The 20,413-nt window shown below is 40.3% G+C and overlaps 1 protein-coding gene across 1 annotated transcript in view; it reads left to right on the top strand.

Moving 5' to 3' along the window:
• Positions 1 to 20,413, top strand: part of TIAM2 (TIAM Rac1 associated GEF 2) — a 168,201-nt gene that overhangs the window by 82,186 nt on the left and 65,602 nt on the right. The window contains exons 6-9 of the mRNA XM_069010622.1: positions 5,107 to 5,539; positions 9,402 to 9,574; positions 10,592 to 10,816; positions 20,206 to 20,391. Coding sequence (XP_068866723.1) covers positions 5,107 to 5,539; positions 9,402 to 9,574; positions 10,592 to 10,816; positions 20,206 to 20,391 — 1,017 coding nt within the window. The remainder of the gene's footprint in view (positions 1 to 5,106; positions 5,540 to 9,401; positions 9,575 to 10,591; positions 10,817 to 20,205; positions 20,392 to 20,413) is intronic.

Below are 20,413 nucleotides of genomic sequence, written 5' to 3'. Positions count from 1 at the left end.
ATTCAGGATGCCTGTGGTCAGGAATGAAATTCCCATCTCTAGCTGCAGGCCCCAGAATTGGGTCTTTAAATACCAGACTGTGCCTGGTCTCTGTGTGTGAGTTTGCAAGCTGAGATGAGACTGGTTTTGGATTTGGTTTGAATTTCTTTCCTTTTTTTTTTTTTCTTCTTTTTTTTTTTCTTTTTTTTTTGTCCTGAATCTTCCCTGGTGTTTCTCATACAAGAACAGTCACTGTGCTTCCCTACATGAAGAATGCTCCCTTTCAGCACATTGATGTGCTGGTCACTTCAGAAGTTAGCAGAGAGTGAAGGGAACACCCATTTCTGCAACTTAGGCAGCAACTAAGCAGTAGATCATAACACATGCTTTATGTGGCATGTAGAGAAAATGCTGTCTCCTGTGCTGGAAATTCAGACAGGTATTGTGCTTAACCGTGTCCATCTGTCATTGCAATGTAAAACTCTGACAGACCCTTAGGCTCAGAAATGAGGTCAGTGTAATGTTTGCTGGTGTGCATCCTAGTCGGGGGCTACAGAACTGGGAAATGAAAATGAAAGCTGTTTATTTGGATCACTTCTTTTGCAAGTTGGTGCTCATGTGCTTTATCAGGTGCTGTTTTCTCACCTCTTACTCAGCTGTGAAAGAGAGGGCAAAAAAACCTGGAATCACTGAAGAGCCTCAGTGCTGTGTTCCAGGATTCTTCACTGATTTCAACATCTGTAGCTGTTCTGGATTTTACTGCCAGGCTCTGCATATGATTTCTGCATCCCAGACCTTTACTATGTATTACTTAGTTATGACATTTTCAGAATGGCATTTGTGGTGCACAATTCATAGCTGTTTTGAATTCACTATGCAGTGAACTGACTTCAGACACAGCAAGGAAATTTGGCTGGTGAGATTGCATCAAGCTTGAATCAGATTCTGGTAGAAGGAAAACAGCCCTAGCTCCAAAAATGGTGGTTTCTTAGAAAAAAGCATAGGAAGTGGTTAGTCATTGATTTTAATCAGACAAGTATCCAGCAACAGGAAGGGCAAGAGGGGGGTAGTGAATGCTTTATAGTTTAGCAGTTCCTTGTGTGGCTTGATTGGTTCCTTTCAATCTTTCACACTTTGAGTAACCTGCCATCTCTTCTGGGGGTTGCTGGGTTGTAGTTTGGCAGTGCTTATACTCTTTACCAGGTCCTTTAGCTTAAAAACCCAGAAGTGTCATGCATGGTTCTGATCTGTCAGATGGTTGGTCCCTGTTTGTGTGACTTCATCTCGTCGAAGGCAGCATCTGTGCTCTACTCTGAACAACGCGTGCCTTCCTCCGTACATTAGTAATGACTGACTGTGAGTCACTTGGGCTGAATGTAGGTGAAAGCTGGAATATTTCCCTATAAGTGGGCCTAAGTGCCGGTGGTGGGTCCCCCCAGCTGCCCCAGTGGAAGCAAATCAGCCAAAGCCCTGCTTCATGAGAACACAGGCCTAGGAGGCACAGGCTTGGAATATTGAGGCCAGACCCTTGACACTAGAAAGGCAGTGGAGTTTAATCCCCTTGGTGAACAAATTGCAGCTTAAACACAGGTAGGCTTTTCTCCATCTTGAAGGCTCTTTCCAGGCCCTCTTACTCAATGCTTGCTAATTGGCAGAGTAAATGTAGTCCCAGCCAGTTTGTTCTGATGTCAGTATTGCCTGCTACATTAGTTATTCTTTCCTATTTTTTAACCTGTTATGATTTATTTAAAGGGAGAAGTGGTATCTTTTCTTGGCCTGCATTTGTGGGACTATGCAGATGCTCCTTGGTCTCCTGTGTTAAGATTGGAAGTCTATTTCCTTTTCATTCTGGCACCCTTCCTCCGCACCTGTTTTAAATCATCCAGAAAAGGATTTGCATATGGGATATTCAAGAGAAATCCTTGGCTATGTCCTGTCCAGTTACTTAGATGTTTCCTTGTGTCTGAATTGATCTGATGTATCCTGGAATTGAGCTTGCCTTTCTAATAATGGTTGTGCATCAAGACTTGCAGTCATCTTTTCCATGACGTAGCTTTCCTTGCATTAGGGTGTCCTACAGTGTTCCCTCAATGCATCAGTGGTACTCTACTGAAGCACACATCTTCATTTAGTTTAATCCATGCTGAAATGGCACTGGGTTGATGCTGTATCACAATACACTGTGTGTGAGCTGAAAGGTCTGTGTGATGTATGTGAGACCTGTGGACAGAATTTAGACAGACTTGCTGCACAGCCAGATACTGCTAAAGATGGTGATGTAAACTCTGTGTAACTCTTTAACATGGAGAAAATTAGCAATGCTCCGTAAAATGAAAATCCAGCCACCAGAAACAGCTACTGAAGGAAGGTTCTTCAATTAAGTAAAATAGCCTCACTTCAGGAATCATATCTGAAATTTTCTGACTTTATATGGCAGAGCCCTGAAGTGGGGTGTAAAGTGAATTTAAAAGAAAAGTATACTGAGTCAACCTCTTTACTTGACTTGAAAATTGGTATTAGATTCTCCTTTTTGCTTGGGTCCTAATGAATGTAGCAGGCTGCATTGTTTCCTGTGCTATTCTTTACTGCTAATTATTGCATGTGTCACTTTGTCTAATTGGTATCTTAGCCAATTTATCTTTTGCATTATCTCAAAGATTGAGAGATTTCCTTGAATGCAGCTGAGTAGAAACAGTGATAGTTTTCTATCATCACTAGATTCAACAGAGCAAAAACCAGCATAAAGTTGCCTGGCAGGGAAACCACCTGGAGTAAAACTTAGGTCAAACTTTTTCAGTGGTGGCAGATATTGCTACAATGACAGCCTCCGCAAGGACCAACAGACTGCCTGACTCTGCCAATTCAGTTCTTTAAGGAAAGAAAAATCCAAGTGATGTTGTCCTGGTGAAGTGTATATATTAATTTTGGATTCTTTGTCCATTTTCTCTACTCTGGTACTTCCTCATTCCTACCCTTTCTGTGTGTGAGGAGAAAACATAGGATTTGGGTAGTGGCTGGTCATTGACAGGTTGCATCCTATCCTTTTCATTAATGTTTGTTGTTCCAGTGGTGGCTCTTCACAACAGGCTCCTCCTATTTATTTGCCCTGTGTTGTGTCTCTTTCTAGTGCTTTGGGACTGAAAGAAATACATATTCTTAATAAGCTTTATACCAATGTTTTCTAGGGGACACTAGCAGTTCCTGGAGAATAGTCAGTTAAAAAGCTGGATTTTGGCACACAAGTACAGTGATAGTAATTAAAACAAGGGTGGAGAAAGCTTTCAGTTTTCCCCTGGAATGCAGATCGCCAGCACAGTTGTATGATCCATGTTCTACAGTTGCTTGTGGCATAAATCCATTACATGCAGGATTATATCCTGGTTTGCCACTCCATGTGCTGATCTTCCTCCCTTTACCATATAAAAACCAATTAAGCTATTGATGTTTAGGGAGTTACTCTTAGACAACACTGATTAACACTCTGCAAGAAGATTTGAGGAAGGTGTTCTTTTACCAGGAGGATTGGATCACCAGGCGGTGATCTGAGAAGCTAGGCTTGAAGTTCAATGTACTATAAGGGAATGTGGGTTTCAGTTCAAACTGGCTCTTGTGAGGCCACAGCCAGCAGTATCCTGCTGCTGGAAAAGTGGTTTTCCTGGCATTGCCTGGGAGGGTATACAATCCCAGTCTTGGCTGCACACCAGAGGTCCTGATGCTATCAAAACACAGCACAGCTTTTCCGCTGCAGTTTTGAAGAGCATCAAGTAAGAAGCAAAGAAACAAAAAAGTAGTTGTTTTCAGAGCTGCTGGTGAGAACAGCTCACAGGAGACCAATGTTTATTTACTTTGTTCTTAGTACAGTAGTCTGTGAGAAAATAAATGCTTTTAGAGAGACAGTCTAAACTTGAAAGTATAATGGCTTTATTATTACCGAGGGTAATAGCTTCACTTCTTGAATCGTTTACTGCAATCTCTTCTTTTTTCTTCCCTCACGCTTTTACTGCAAAAGCCAACCTGTCTTTTGTGTTTTATGTTCTTAAATCAAGCTTTCTTTAAATAGCATTGGCAACGCTTGCGTTCAGAAGACAGTAAATGGCTTCTTAGGATGGGTGGTGTGGTTCTCAACAGTGAAGGTAGTGGTGCAAGGAGCTCTGTCTTGGGTAGTAGGAAAATCCCTGTCCATCCCTGGAGCCTGGGAGAGCTGGGACATTACTTGGAAAGACTTAAGAGAGAAAAGGTCCAGTCTGCCAACAAAGTCCCACGTTGACAAGCAGTGGCAAGAAATGTGCCTGCTCTAGCATCCATATCAAAGGCAAAGTTGAAGTCATACCATCGGGCCTGATTATTTCAAATAAAATTGGCCAGCCCTCTCAATCCAAGGGATGAAGTTGCACAGTGCAATTAGGAGAAAGGCCTGTCAGTGCTTGATGGGATGATCAAGCTCTCAGGGTGTTCCCAGCAACTCAGAAAATACACAGCTCTGCAGTGTGGAGACTGGATTTATGCCAGTCAGCAAGTGTGTCTTTTTTAAAATCACATATTGTTTTAGATTAGATTTTAGTCACTTGATCAATAATAACAACCTTAAAATATTCTCAACTTTTGACCTTTTTTTTGTTGGTTAAGCACAGTTTGTATGACAAATAGAAAGTGGAGGTTAAAATCAGCTTTGTTGTGCTCAAGCTGAACCTAGCCACCTTGCACAAATTTGAAAGCACCAAAGTATCGAAAACCCTATAATAATAAAAAACTTGTCATGATGCTATTCCTGCTTGTACTCAGACAGATGTAAGCCATGGTGGCTGGGTTTCAGATGGAGGATGTAGTTGTCTCCTGGAGTACCTCAGGTTTCAGCCAGTAGTTTCTAGTGAAATTTGAGGCTACTCAAAGGTGCTGGAATTACCAGAGTACTCAGACTTAGTGGTTAGGGTTTAATGGGGTTCTGCTGAAAAAAACTGGATGGTAGCAGTAGTGGAGTCAGTGGCTGAGGAAAGGCTATGAGGTAATGGTGAAAAGATGAAGGAACTGGAAGTGGCTAAACATGAAACAAATTTAATTGACTAATGAGGCGTGTCTTTTGATCGTAGCTCTGGTGACTGATTGCAGATAAATTCCTTTTATGCACAGGAGCCAAAGTGTAAAGATGGGAGTGAATACTTTGACAGCAGAATGGACTTCAATACAGACACCCTGGCACCATCACAGCTCTCTAATTTACTGTGGTCTCCTGGCTCCAGTCATGTCCTGTCCCAGAGAAGCGAGTCCACCAACGCAGTCAGCAGTGATGCCTTGAGGCAGAACATTTATGAGAACTTCATGCGAGAGCTGGAGATGAGCAGGATGAACTTGGAGAATACAGAGACCTCGTCAGAAACAGAGGACTCCAGTGGCGAGTCCCTTAGTTCCTTGGAGCAGCTGGATTTGTTGTATGAGAAAGAGCAAGGAGTGGTGCGCAAGGCAGGGTGGCTGTTCTTCAAACCCTTGGTGACCCTGCAGAAGGAGAAGAAGCTGGAGCTGGTCGCACGACGGAAGTGGAAGCAGTACTGGGTCACACTCAAAGGTAAGCCACCACGTTGGTCCCTCACCTTGGCAGCAGCAGTTCTTTCCATCGTGTCTCAGCAGCATTTCACGCATGCTGGCTTCTATTAGTGGGTTTAAGGGGCTCAGAAAATCACACCTAACTTTACAAGGTCTACCCACCACTTAAAGAGGAGCATGGGCCTAAGCAGCCCACTGAACTGAGGTGCTGCTCAATGTCTTTGGGATTGTGTGTGCAGCCTTGTGTTTCATACCATAGTGGGAGTTGTTTTGTCTGACTTCCTAGTTTGTGTATTCACATGAGATTGGGGACTTAAAAGATGCTTTTGGATGTTTGGAGGTCACAGACCAAACTGAACCAAAATTTAAGGGTCGGGAGAAGTTGCTGGTGCCCAGTTCCTTGTTACAGACACACAGTTCCTTAGGCTCTGCCATGAAATTTACTTAAAGATGAGGTAGGTTAATGTAAAAACATTTAATTCATTTCTAGCGCTTTAGGTGGCAATATAATGAAGAGGTGAACTCCCTGTGCCACAGCATTTACACAGACAAGTGTATGATTCAGAGCAGAGGGAGCTGAAGCAGCAGCAGCTGGTGAAGAAGCAGCCCTGTGGTGCCCAAGGCATAGTTGCCATGGACCATTCCCAGGACTTGCAGGTCTCCCTCCTTTCCCTGGGTGGTCTTTCACCTTCCCCACTCCCAGCAATACCCCTTTTGGCTTTTGGCATGCCCAGCTTCCCATCTCCTGCAGCTGCTTCTGTTGTGGAAACAGCCCCATGGGAAGGGAATCTGCTCAAAGGGTCTGCTGCAGGTGTGATTGTTGTGCTCCATTAATGGTTCAGAGGGTGCTGCAAGAGGTGTACGGGTGTCAGAAGTTGTGAGAAAGAAAATGATATCTACTGTGGGGAGGAAGGGAAATTTAATGGGTGAGTTCATAGGTCTTTTTTTTAAATTTTGAATTGCATCCAAAGGATTTGCCTTTCAGTAAATACAATACTAAGTTAATGACGAAGGAAATGGTCAAACTTGATAATTTCCTATCATGTCTGGAACTAGAGGAGAGAAAATAACAACTTTCCCACAGGTTGCCCTTTTTAAAATAGTGCATGGGTGTAGACCTGAAGAAAAATGAACAGCAAGCAGCAAGTGCTGGTAATGTTGTCCTTGATAAGTGCTGATTTAAAAGAAGCAAACTTGCTAGAATGAGGCAATTCTGCCTAATAATTCAGAGAGTTGTTATCAAAGGATCAAAATGTAGGCAGGCTTAACAGTTTAAATCACTTGCCCTGATCATCAGATAGCATGATTCATGCTTGCAAGCAGTGTATACAAAGGCAAAAACTGTACCTGAATTCCACCCTCTTATTGTGTGTGTTTGTGTTATGGAGTATGACTATAGTTTGATCTGCCTCTTTTAAAATTCAGTTTCTAAAGAATCCTGTCAAAACTCTAAACTGAAATATGTTACATACAGTTTGTGCATTTTTGGGATAATGAGGCTCTGGCAAGGAATTTAGGTGCTTCATGTTCATTTTTTTTGCTATAAAATTGGCTTATTGGTGACCTTGAACAAGTTCCTACCTGAATTTCCACGACACAAAAAAGGAATAATAAAATCCTTTGTAAAAAGCTTTATTAACTTCTAACATTATAAGTGTTAGATACAGTGCTTTGTACTTCAGTGGTTGATATGGCTGCATTCATGGTAAGATGTCTCTTCCACTTTGTTAGCTGTTTTGAAAATACATTCCTCATTTCCTTGATCTCTTACCTTTATTGTCCTGTGGAGACTTCTGATGCCAAAATAAACTTGCCTGTCTGGATATCAAGGCATACTTCTGTTTTCATAATATGCTATATCAAGATCAAGGCACTTGCTTTGGTTCTCTTTATACAGGTTTTTGAATAAATCTGTATTTAATTTGTTCTTGAAGTTTAAATAGCCAAGATATTTTAAAGCATGACTTAAAATAGCCACATATGTAAATGGAGAACAGTATGTTTCTTTGCACTCTGTTGAGATGTGTTTAATTATAAATATGCAGAAGGCTTATAACCATCTGGTTACCTGCCAGACTTGAAAGTATACATGTCCTGAGGCCTCTGCTCCACTTCCAGGGCCACCAAGACCTGAGCCTGAACAGTAACCGTGTACCAAGAGGAACTCTCTTTTCCATCTGTCCTGTCCAATTAGTTTACTTTAACAAGGGAAGTTGCTTTCCCGTTGCCCTCCCCCTTCAGTTCAAGTTTTAATTAAAATACTTAGACAATAATCAGTCCCAGTGGGTTTGACAGAACTTATGAAACCAGCTGCTTCCAGGGATCACTGGACTTGACCCAAATATATACCTGGGGTGCCATACACCCAAGCATACATTCATGGCCTTCAAAATGTTCTATTTATGTACATATAAACTCTCAGGATAAAATATGACTTATCTTCAATTAGAGCAAATAGGAGAAATATGGGAGTTTAAAACAGAACTTAGTATGCACTTTCCTAAAATGCAGAAGTGGAAGTGGTTGTATGTTGCTGCTGCTGCTGAATACAAGAGAAGACTTGGTTTTGTTGGTTTAGTTTGCCCTGTTGTGTCCAAATGCCATTTCTGATATGCAGTGTAACAAACTGCGTCCTTTTTTCCAACTGCAGAGATCCCCAAGTGTTTCAGTGGCATAAAGAAGATAAAGTGAGGGCTGCCCAAGGGAAAAGATAGGACCAAATCTATAGGATTTGTTCTCACCCAAAATATTCTGCCAGTCACTTCAGACAGTAATAGGAAAAGGTGCGCTTATGTAGTATAGAGGTATTTCTATGTATTAGATTTCTTACTCTAAAAACTTTTCTGTCAACAGGTGATTAGATCAGAGATCTCTGATATCTGTTTCCCTTTGTAATGGTATTTTAGAAGTGCAGTTCAGTCCATGACCCCTTGAACAGGCAAATTGGTGCGTCTCAGAGGACCGTGGGTTATAGCATGAGGCAGGAAGGAAAAGCTGTCAGGGATGAGCCAGCTTCACTGCCAAAGGCAACATGGCACTGTAGTCATACTGCTGTGGGCTAGGATCAAGTGTCCTCTGCTGGGATCAAGTCTCCTCCACTGTCCTCCAGAAGTAATTCCACTTGTTACACTCTGGATTTTCATCAAGGATGAAATTTGTTTTCTGGATGCAAGCTTCATACCTTAGATTTTACACTATTTACAAGACTGAACATGCTCAAACTCAGCCCCTTTAAACTGTTTTAAATTACTCAGAATTGTCTGAGTCTTCAATTTTCAGCTAGATTCAAGGAAATCGGGTTTAAATTTGAGAAGTTTAGTCACTAAGCATGTTGTAGAAAACAAAAGATTCTGCAAATCTTTTCAACAAAGATTTCTTAAGTGGCTGTTATGAGGGAGTTGGTTCAATTTAATAAAAAAACACAAAAGCTGATTTAACTAAGCAGGAGTTAATCTCTTCTACATGCTTTAACATTTTAATAGGCTGAGTTTATTGATAGAATATTGTGGATCAGAAAGAACCTTTAGTACAACTCCTGCCACTGGCAGGGACATCTTTCACTAGACCAGATTACTCAAACCCCATCCTACCCTAACCCATGGATGCTTCCATATTGAGGTGTTCTGATTTATTTATTAAGTCCATAGATGTTTGTTGTGTCCCTATTAGATGTCTGTTTCAACTTTTCATTGGCAAATTCATCATTAACTTTGCCTATTTTTCTGTGTAGAAGATCTTCCAATTTTTTCTGTTTTGGAAGAGGAGCAGAACTGTTGTTCCCTGTCTCTGAAAGGTGTCTTAATTCACAAAAATATTAATATAATGCTGGGAAATCGATGACTTACCGTCTCCTTATGCTTTTTTGTCCCTCTGAACTGCAAAAGGTTGTACTCTACTCTTTTATGAGACCTATGGAAGGAATTCAATGGAGCAGAGCAGTTTGCCTCGATACGCCCTGTTTGCAGAGGACAGTATAGTTCAGTCTGTTCCAGAAGATCCCAAGAAAGAAAATGTGTTCTGTCTCAGCAATTCTTTTGGAGATGTCTACCTATTTCAGGTAACAGGATGCATGCATAACTTTGTGGTTGTTTCCATTTTAGGATGTGTTTGTGACTCCACACATATAAGATTGTATATACACATGCACACACACATCATATTTGTGCCTTTGACTTAAAAATAATAGCACAATTGCACTGTTGCATTACACTATTATAATATTAAATATGTGATACGACTTCAGGTATTACACCACTTGGCTCAGTCGTTTGTGGTTCAGAAACAAAAAGAACAAGGATCACAAATCTGCAAGAAACTCTGGGTACCCGGTTGATGACAAGCTTCTAAAAAATCAACTTTGTTATCAAATTTTTTCATGTCTATTAGCATTCCACCCTTACAGAATAGTGTGCTCAACCCTGAATCTGCTGGCCACAGAGAGTTTGCTTAAGCAAGATGCTCAAGAAAGAGAGCTAAAAATAATCAAAATATCTGGGCTGCTCAAGTGCACCACTGGAAATGTTAAGAACAGTATTATGTGGAACTGCCTGCATAGAAACATGTTGATTCATAGGCACACTTGTACATATCTCCAGAGATACTTTGTGTGGATTGCATTCTCTTTACCTTGATTTTGCCTCTCCACTAACTTGGCAATTTTTCAGTAAGCAAATACCTGTTTCAGAATCTCACGTATAAAATCTTCTCTGCTGTCACAGCAGTGAAGGTGTGTCTTTAATATCTGGTAGGGTTTACTGTCATTATCTGGAGGGATGAAAGATGCAAGTCACATCTTTCCCACAACTTCTGGGGCTCTTGTGCTCCTGAGGCTTTCAGACCTCACAGGTCTAAGAAGCAGAAGCTGAAGGTTGGAGACGAGTCATGATGGAGTGCAGGAAAATCTTACACTTCTTTTGTTTACACAGTTTTAAAGAAAACCTTATTTCACTTGGTCTAGATAAAGTGCCTAAGATGACAGTGAACCCATCAAGCACTTCAGGTCCTAGAGCTGTTGATTTTATTTTTTTTTTCCTCTTACCTGCTCATAATGTTGCACCATTGATTGGTTTTGCAGGCGACAAGCCAGACGGATCTGGAAAACTGGGTTACTGCCATACATTCAGCCTGTGCTTCGCTCTTTGCGAAGAAACTTGGGAAAGAGGACACTGTCAGGCTGCTGAAAAATCAAACCAAGAGTCTCTTCCAGAAGATTGACATGGATGGCAAAATGAAAAAGATGGCAGAGTTGCAGCTCTCAATTGTTAGTGATCCAAAAAACAGAAAGGCCATAGAAAATCAGGTACTGGAAACATTTTTTTTATATTTATCATTACTTCTTGCTTTGGTCTCTATTTGTGCTTTCTAGGCCTGAGAGTAGTTGTCTTGGGCATAGCTGGCACAGTGGTTGTAATTATTGCCAGGTTTCTACAGCAATCCAGAGCAGTGCAGAAGGTAGGCTCCTCAAAGCTGAGCATCAGACTGGTCTGTTTTATGAGCACAAAGCTATTTCTTTTCTCTTGTGTGAAAATGTAATTAATTCTCACTGTCTTATGTTAATAATATCTAGCTGTTACATTGCATACCACAGACCATACAGTATGTTCTGTGAATAATTTATTATTGTATTGCAGAAGAGATTGAAGAGTAGGTACTTGGCAATACTGTTCTGCACCTTAAGACAGGATGTGAAGAAGACTTGGTCCTTCCTCCAACTTTATTTCCATAGTGGCAGACAAAACCCTGTGCTTCCAGTTGAAATTTAGCCATGACTAATGATCACCTGATTGTCTGTGTGGTGGTGAACAAACATGAAACCTTACTCTGCTCTCACTTCCAGCGTGTGAACCAGGAATCACTCCAGGGAGACCTTATGGAAGTACATTTTGCAGTGTTGATGTCTTGCCCATGCCCCGAGTTTTGCAGGTAGTAACTGGCAAAAGATGCTTTAATTATTTAGACATGGTTAGTGTTTAGGCAAAGACCTCACTACCCATGGCTGTGTGCACTAAACTTGTCTAGTAGTTTAGCCTAAAGAAGTCTGTGGACTGAGGTTGCTGTATCTTTAATTTTATTAGGCCAGTTACAGAAGACTTGTGATAATTTGAACTGATTGACTGGTCTTGGAGACCACTGGAGAGCCCATCCCTACCTGCCTTTCCAGTCAGAGTAACTATTCCTCTGTCAGTACTTCATGCTGCATATTATGGCCCCTTGAGTAGCAAATTAAGTTTATTTCCTTTGAACCAATACGGCATAATTAGTTTTTTTTGGTTAGCGAAACACTCGTAGTTTCAGGGATTTGATGCTTATAATATTTAAATTTCTTACTCTACTGGCTTGGACTTAATGAATAGCAGACTGACTGGTACTGACTTCACTGCCAAGCTGTTGTGGCACACTTGAGTCTGAAGCTGTATGAGCAGAGTTCAAATAACATGCAGGTTTGTGTAGGGGTTTGTGGTGCAGATGTTCATAAGCCCTTTAAGTGCACAGATGTTCATAATTTATATCCAGGTCACTTTATTTCATGGTCCAGAGCTGAGTGAGGTGAATGGAGGAGGAAAAATGCTTAGCATTCTTTTATTGCAGTAGGTTTTCAGACCTAGAGAATATACAGATTTCTATAGCTGTCTAGTGCTTGTAACATGATGCACTGAGGAAAAATCCTGATGTATATGAACTTAATTTATCCCTCCCTAATCAGATATTCCTGTTAGTATTTCATTTGGAGATAGATGAAGTGTATTAATGATCTATCTTAATATCTGCTAATTAGATGTTCTGTCCTTGAAGAACCTTCATTGTTTTTCAGCTCTGGGAGAAGCTGGCTTCATTCTGTAGAACTGAAACCTATCTCTAGGGGTGCAGAAGATTTATTCCTGTTAATCTTCTGTCTATGTGTGTCTCAGAACATTGAATGGGGGCAGACCATTGACACAAAGAATGAAATGGATCATTGCAAACATCCACTAGTTAGCAAAGAATAAATTTATAGCAAGACTTTTCTCCTTTCTTGATCCCTTTGATCTCTTTAAAATCGCTCCTTACAATTGCCTAAGGTCTGCTGGCAAAGTCACTTCAGAGAAAAGTCGATAGATAACCGGGTTGCTTAATCTTCTATTTTGTTGTCTCAGATTGGCTTTTGCAAAGAAAAAAAGAAAATCTTGATGTAATTAGTAACCGAGAATTCTTAATATGCTTAGTAAGTTAATGATTTTGAGAAAACGTTATTCCTGAGGGAATAGTTTGCGTATATGTAGCTGTAGTTGTTTAATAACTGTGGTTGTTTAGTTGTCTTTTGCCTATTTTGAGTAACAAGAGAATATAAATTCTGGTTTTGGTTTTGTGTAAATTTGATGGTGTTTCAGTCATGTGGCAGATATTATTCCTTCATGCTGAAGTACACAATATTGCCAATACTGTATTTCATAAGCATGCCATGCATCCTGTGCTGGAAATTTTCACTGGTGATTTATTTTGGGAAGCCAGCACAAATAGTGTGATTGACTTCAGAAGGACTGTGGTGGTTTTTTGCGTAGAAAGACTTATTTTCACTGGGCTATTATCGTGGAAGCTCTGATTTCTATAGCCCTTCTCCTTTTCCTTCCTCAGAAAAGCAACCACCAAACGTCAACTTGCTCTTTTCTTTCACTTCTGTATAGACTTAAAATCCATACTTCTCTGCTGAAGACTTAATAATTCTCAGGGCTTTACAAGCAAGCAAAACCTTTCCTTGTTTCACAGTTACTACCACCTGAAGGGCAGTTGCACTAAGGAAACCTGCCCTTCTAAAGTTGCTATAGGTATTTTGATATAATTACATGTGCTTCTTTTTGGTGTCCAGCAAATGGACTGAAGAAGCTCATTTGATACTAGGTGGTAAATTTTGTGAATTTGAAGGCAATCAGTTGGTAAAACCAGTGCTAAACAGAAGTGCAAACAAACAAACAAACAAACAAAAGAGACAAAGAAAGCGTTTTTCTAGAGAAATTGTTGTTTTATGGACTTGATGCTATCCAACTGGTTGGGAAGTGTTTTCAGGCTTGTGGCTTACATGAGGGATTCTCTCTATCTGGGTTTACTGGCCCAATAACTATAATAAAAATAATAGACTTTGTAAGTGTTTAAGAGAAAATGGTAACTATGGGTAATGCTAGTCAGTTTAGAAGAGATCAATGAAACATCTGCTAGAGCAGCGTAGATACAGCAGCCCCTGGCAGTGTGGCTGGAAATCTCAAGTCTGCACGTGCCACCTAGAGCCACGTAGGTTTTTATTACTATGTGAAATAAATACATTGTGTGTGATGGTATTCTCCCAACATGTAACTTCTCCCCTAAAGTGCAGATAATTAGGACAAAAGGTAGCAAGTTTGAAAATCTCCTGGTGCTGAGATGAATTTTGAAGCCTTTCTTTAAAAAATGTTTAGTTTTCCTAGATGTTTAACCTGTTAGAGAAACCAGAGTGTTTGCTTTGAATATGGAACCCTGTCGAACTGTTAGTGAAAGGGATTTTTAGCATTTTTTCAGAGCTCTTTTAGCAAAATATTGGACATTAAGTCAGAAGTGGAGCTGCCTCTGCCTGCAGAACTGGTTTTAATGGGGTGGAAAATCTATCTTGCAAGAGAGGGCACTACAGCCCCGGGTGTAATTGTTTATGTACTTGGTACATAAGTCTATCCTGATGTCTCACTTTAGAACAATAGTATGATTAATAGTTGCTTGAAAGCATTATGGAGTTTTGTCTTCAAATTTTAATATGTTGGTATAATCATGTTTTCCAAGCTCTTCAGAGGTTTCTGATGTGATTCATATTTTCTCTGCATATGATTCTTAACTTTTCAGAGGGTTAGGAGCATGTGTAGGCCCTGAAATGGTGAAGCATTAATGAGAAGGACAGGCACATGCTTGGAGATACTTTTTTGTAAGTTTTTGTGTGTCCTCCACCTAAAAGTCTGTTGTCATAAAAGAAATGAAGGGATCAGTAAGATGCTGATCTGTTTATTCTGGATAGTCATTAAATCCAATAGTACCTTTCGTCTTTCTTCCTTTCGCTGTAGTGGTCTTCAGCTTTTTACAAAGAGCATAACTTAATTTCTTTGTTTTTAAAATTTACTTGACTCTTTCTCTTCTCTCTCACATTTGAGGGAAGATGATTGAAATAGGGCTGGGAATTTATTCTTCAGGCTCCACAAAGCCCAAATTTCACGTCATAACTTTCTATAAAGCATCTGATGAAATATTTTCTGACATTGAGATCCAAATTCTCAACAACACTCAAATAGAGTCTTTTTGGGGAACTTTGCTAGCACATGCCAGCATTGCTGCAAACAAAGCTGGAATCTCAATACATAGTAACTTTTCATTCTTCCATATCTTCTTAAACTAAAAAAAAACCCCATTGTCAAGGCCTACTAGGATAGCTCTTCAGTTTGTGTGGTCTTTGAACTGGGTAAAGTAGAGCTCTGCTTTTTGAGAGGTCAGTTCAGCTTCTTTCTAGGTGTTACTCTTCAGTAAGGATGGTCCTTCCCTACACCATTAGCAAAATATTTCTCTAAAGTAGTAGTAGACTGAGAGTGAAGTAAGTAGGCAGACAGAAAGTTAGGGAAGTTCATCTCCATTCTCTCTGCACTGTTGTTACTGTTTTACAGATAAGTGAATTTCCCTCTTTGTTTTGCAAAGATGTAGCATAAAATAATGAAAAATGAATGTGGAGCTATATAGCATTATCTCATACAATGGAGCTGGTGGGGAAGTGTGTGCACAAAGGGCTGGTGGTCTGGGTTTTGGGGAGGGGCAGCTGGGTAGTAAAATTCAGTGGCTTCCTTACTTATATCCCTAGCTATAGACATACATGTAGTACCACCAATTTCAATCAGATTATCAACAAGAAGTAAATTGGGCACATGTGTGTGCACTTGTGTGCTATCAGTGGTGTTGGGAATAAGACTTCCTCTTTCTATTTTGGTTAAAAATTATGAAAATTCTATTCTTCCAGTGCAACTAAAAAGATGACATTTATTGTAAAAAAACTTCATTGTCTTGTTATTTCAGGAAGATTTCTTAACCTTTTTTAAGTCACCATGAAGAATGAAGAATAAAGTGTCACTAATTGAACATGAGTGTTGTTGTACTCTTTTACAATGCCTTTTTTATTTCTTTAAAGTAAAAGTTATGATAGTAGTGTTTTTAAAGTAATGGAATTTCTGGAAGAGTGATGTTTTTGCTTCTTCGAGTTCTCTTTAGGAAGCAATGACAATAAAAATCTGTTCCTTGTCCCCAGAAACCAAGTGACTCATTTTTCCAGATGGATACAATATGAATTGTGTCTGAGAACCAGGGACTGGAATGCAAAGAGTTTGGTGTTGTTTGTAATGTGGTTGAAAAGCTGTACATATAAAACTGCAGCAGAAGTTTCTTCTCAATCCACAGAGTTCCCTACATCAGCTTCCAGCGACACTTTCCATCTGGAAATAAGATATTGTGTAGGGAAAAACTGAGAATTTTTATTGCTATAGATAGTGAATTGTGTCAGCAAGGCCCTTGTGCTGCTGCATGGTATAAGAACTACTACTAAATAAAATAAATTTTGAAGGCTTAGCTTTGAGAGAAGGCCCTCCTTCCTGTGCATCTTCTCTTTTGTGCTGCTTTGAATAGGTGCCAAGTGAAAAGTTGGTGTTTTGTTATCAGGTGAGCTGATAACAAAAAGCTTTTTCCATCCTTCTTCTAGGTCCTTGAAGCATTGTTACACTGAGTTGATATGGTGTCATTTCTGACCCAGCTTTACAGCATTCACACACTGGTTTGGGTTTTATTATACTGAGCTCTTTTTATTTTGTACAGAACACGTGATTGCAAATGAGGCAGCTCTTTTCAGCCTCCCAAAAGATACTGGTTGCACTGTAGTGTATGAAGGACGAGGGGCCAGGGGCCATCCCTGAGCCACACTGCCTTTGCTGGGTCTGTTGAGGCCTTCCCTTTCACAGTCTGCAAACCCTAAACCTCTTCCAGCTGAGGTGCTGGTGCCACTGTAAATGTTACCTGCAGACAGAACTGTAGAGCATGTAGGAACTATGGATCCTCAAATCACCTACTAGGAACCATTGGTCTGTATAGTTATCCCTTGCTTTTCCCAAGCTCCCACTTTAAAGTTTAGCTGTAGAAAACCTAGCAGGTTTATTGACCTGAGAGAGACCTTCTTTCAGACAACTTCCTTTAGCTCCTCTGTGTGCGTGACTTAAAATGTAGTTAATTTGCAATTGTTTCTTAGTGTCTGAACAGATTTTTCTAACTAACCTGGAGAAGAATTGACTGTTTATGTTTTGAAAATGATCATTACTGCAAGGACTGCCAGTACCATACTGATGTTCCTTTATGTGTTAACTCTTAACTCATTCCTGCACTAGGTCTTTGATGCAAAAGCTTATCCCCTCACATAATTACTGTCTTGTCCTTGCACCAGGCTTCCTTGCATGATTTCTTCTGGTGGCCCAGGCTAAATAATTCTCAAGGCTTCCCACATTTTATTCCTTTCTATCTCTCTACCACAGCTTTCTTCCACTCTTAGAGTATCCTAGTAGGTTCAATACATTTATTTGGGTGGCCCCTCCCTTGCCTTTCTCCCAAGCTCTTTCATGCTGCCACTAAACCGAGAAATCCGTGCTTAACATTTGCCTGGACTGACAATGACATCCTCCCTTTCCTCTGGAAAAACCCTTTAATGCTTTCACGTTTCATGTGTGCTCGCTTGCCTTGGTATGCCTCACTTCGGGCCATATTGCTTATCTCTTTTTGGACTCATTTCATGCTGCTGCTAGCCTTTGTCGCCCATTCCTGTTCCCACAGCTGTCTGATGCATCCACTTTTTCCTGTTTGCTTTCGAGCAGATTTCAAAAGGGCCATTTTGTCTGTGCATGATGAAGTCCTTGAGCCTTCTTTTGGGTAGTCCTCCCATGTGGGGCAGAGATTTGCCTCACACAATAGCAGAATAGGGGTTGCAGCAGCGAGTCTGCAGGCTGTAAATTAACTTGGTGGACCAGGTCATACTGTGCTTTGAAGTTGTTACTTTTTTATTTGTGTGCTTCTCCCTTTTAGTGTTCAAGAATATAAATCTCTAGGAAGAATTATCATAGTTTAAAAGGCTCAGACAAATAGCAGCTGGTATTGGTTCATGGTCTCCAATTGGTTCCAGACATCCCTGGTTTTGATAAGACTACAAGACAATCCCAGAAATTCCTTGCCTACAGCTTTTGGTAATGCCATTAAATGTAACATTGTGATTACTGATGCTTTTGGAGCTGATTAGCTGGTATCCTGTGTGACTGATAAACACTGTAATTTAATTATTTCTTCAGAATGCCCCCATGTTGTACCCCACTCCCCCTTCTTAGATTATCTTTATTTTAAAATACAACTTCATGCAAATATTTAATGGGGATTTTGAAGAAGGTCTAAGATACTCAGCCTGTGTTCAATGAGGACAGGATGCTCCACTCCAGCAGTGCCCAGAACAAGACTTGCTCTGTTCCTAAGCTATTAAAAGTTGTCTTGGCTCTGTACCCACAGAGGTGTCATCTCAAAGGGAAAGACATTACCTGAGCTTGTAGCTTTTGGCTTTGTGAAAAGCTGACAGCTATGTTTTCATTCTAGCTGGATGTTGACACAGAGAAAGAGCTCATCTCGCAATCTTGTATTGGAGTTGTCCCATGCATAAAGTACTGGCAAGCAGAAAAATGCTCTGTGAGAAGTGCCTGAGAGCACAAAGAAAGCAAAAAAAAGGGGGAAATTTTCAAATAAACCCAAGGAAAAAAAAAGATTATTCTTTCTGGAGTGCAGAGGATGCATGTTTCATATGTCTGTGATGAGAGATTAGACAAAGCATCTTCATTATATGTGTCTCTGTCCATTTTCACCAGACTTCTGAGAATTGATGTCATGATAAGCTTTTGTAAATTCTCTCTTTTGCTTTTAATAGTCACTCTTTGAAAGATTTTTTAAGTGTACTGTAAATTACAATTTTGCATTCATACCTGTACAAAATGGTGTATTGTCTTCCGTTTCTTCACCCTACTCAACGAATAAGATTTACCTCTTACTTCCAAAAGTAACTGATGCCACAGTTTGTGAGCACATGTGTAAGGAAGCTGGACTGGCTAAGGTCTCTATCGGTCGTAGCACAGACCTTAGCGCTGTCTTGTTAACAGGGCCTGTTTCGCCCTTTCATTGTTTGCTTCTTCATTCTTGAAAGTAAAGTGGCAAAATACTGATTTAATTCTTGAAATATTTGACAGAATTATAAAGAAACTGAACTGATTTTACTTCTAAACAAGCCTAAAGGGCATAGTCCACTTGAGGGTTTTATATTTGTCAGCTTGTTTCCCAAGTCACAAGGGTGCTTGTCCCAGCCTTGGCTAATCTCAGTGTGAGGTGATAACGTCCTGTGCACGTGGGGGCAGGCAGGTGCTCCAGAAAAAGGCATGAAGCCAACGCTCGTTAGAGAAAACATGATGAACTTTCTCCACAGCCCTAAACCACCTGTGGAACATGCAGCGTGCAGTGACTGGAGCTGACATTGGGAGATGAGTATTGTCAGGGGATTTCAGCAGTCTTCATCACACAATCTTGGTGTACCTTGACCTAATGGACATGCCTTTTCTGCCTCTGCTGTATCAATGTGCTTGCTGCCTTTTTTATTTGTACTATGTATTGGTATTAATGGATGTGGTACGTTCATTGTACAACCTGCAGGGCAGATTTTTGCTGCAACTACCAGTATGTAAGTTGGGGAAATGAAGAGCAAAATTTGACTTTGGTGCTGTGCATAGGAATATGTGTTTAAATAAGTGTGTATGTTTTAAATGAGTGTGAATATGTTTGTTTAAATGAGTGTGTATCAACACAAATACTTAAAATCTGTCATCTAAACCTTGATTCAGAGCTTTGCCTAGTAAATATTTGAGTCTTCACTTTCCTAATTTTACATTGAAACTGGATTAAGTTGTTACACCTTCATGTACCTGTGCTAGATATGTTTTAGAATTAAAATTAAGTGTGTTTACATTCCTGCTTTTGGTCCACTGATTTGTGTTGAGTCTATATAGCTGTTATTTGCAGTTTGCGTGGGTGTAATCATGTCTTACCCTATTAGTCAGAGCAAGAAGCATGAGCATTGTCCCCTGTTTACAGTTAGAGGAGCTGTAGAATGGTAGTAGAGAATGAACAGAACCTACCACTGGAACTACTTTGCTTTGCACAGTTTGTTAGAGTAGCTGTGCTACTTTGCTTTCAGCCAGCCAGCTACACAGTCTAAGCTAAAAAATCCAAGACTAATTTTCAGAAAGGAGGGGATGATAGGAGGGAAGAAAGAGGGAAAAAAAAGAAAGGGCCTTTGTGAACCACAGGGTTGTGTTTTTATGTAACTGTTTTTGTGGCTATCAAACTACCCAAAGTTCATGGTATGTTCATCTTGTCAGTATGTGTTTAAGACCACCAGCTTTGTTTTATTTCAAGTCATCTTTTGGGTTGATGTAACACAATATGACTGAATGTGTTTTGGCAGGGAATAACTAATCTAATCCATATACTACCAGATGAAAGCAATTTACTATGGGTTTGGGGAAGAGCTCGAATTTTCAGTGCAGCCCACAAAGTTATTTTTCCCCCATTTAATTGTCCCTTTTTATATCTAAACAGATCCAGCAATGGGAACAGAACCTGGAAAAATTTAACATGGACCTTTTCCGAATGCGATGTTACCTATCCAGTTTGCAAGGTGGGGAGCTCCCAAACCCAAAGAGCCTTTTGGCTGCTGCCAGTCGTCCTTCAAAATTGGCACTGGGGAGGCTCGGCATTTTCTCTGTCTCATCCTTCCATGCACTGGTAAGTCCAAATGCACTTTCAT

Source organism: Aphelocoma coerulescens, chromosome 3 (assembly GCF_041296385.1).
Source record: "Aphelocoma coerulescens isolate FSJ_1873_10779 chromosome 3, UR_Acoe_1.0, whole genome shotgun sequence".
Lineage (NCBI taxonomy): Eukaryota > Metazoa > Chordata > Aves > Passeriformes > Corvidae > Aphelocoma > Aphelocoma coerulescens.
The sequence above is the reverse complement of the archived record's forward strand: the minus strand, read 5'-3'. Positions and strand labels throughout refer to the sequence as shown.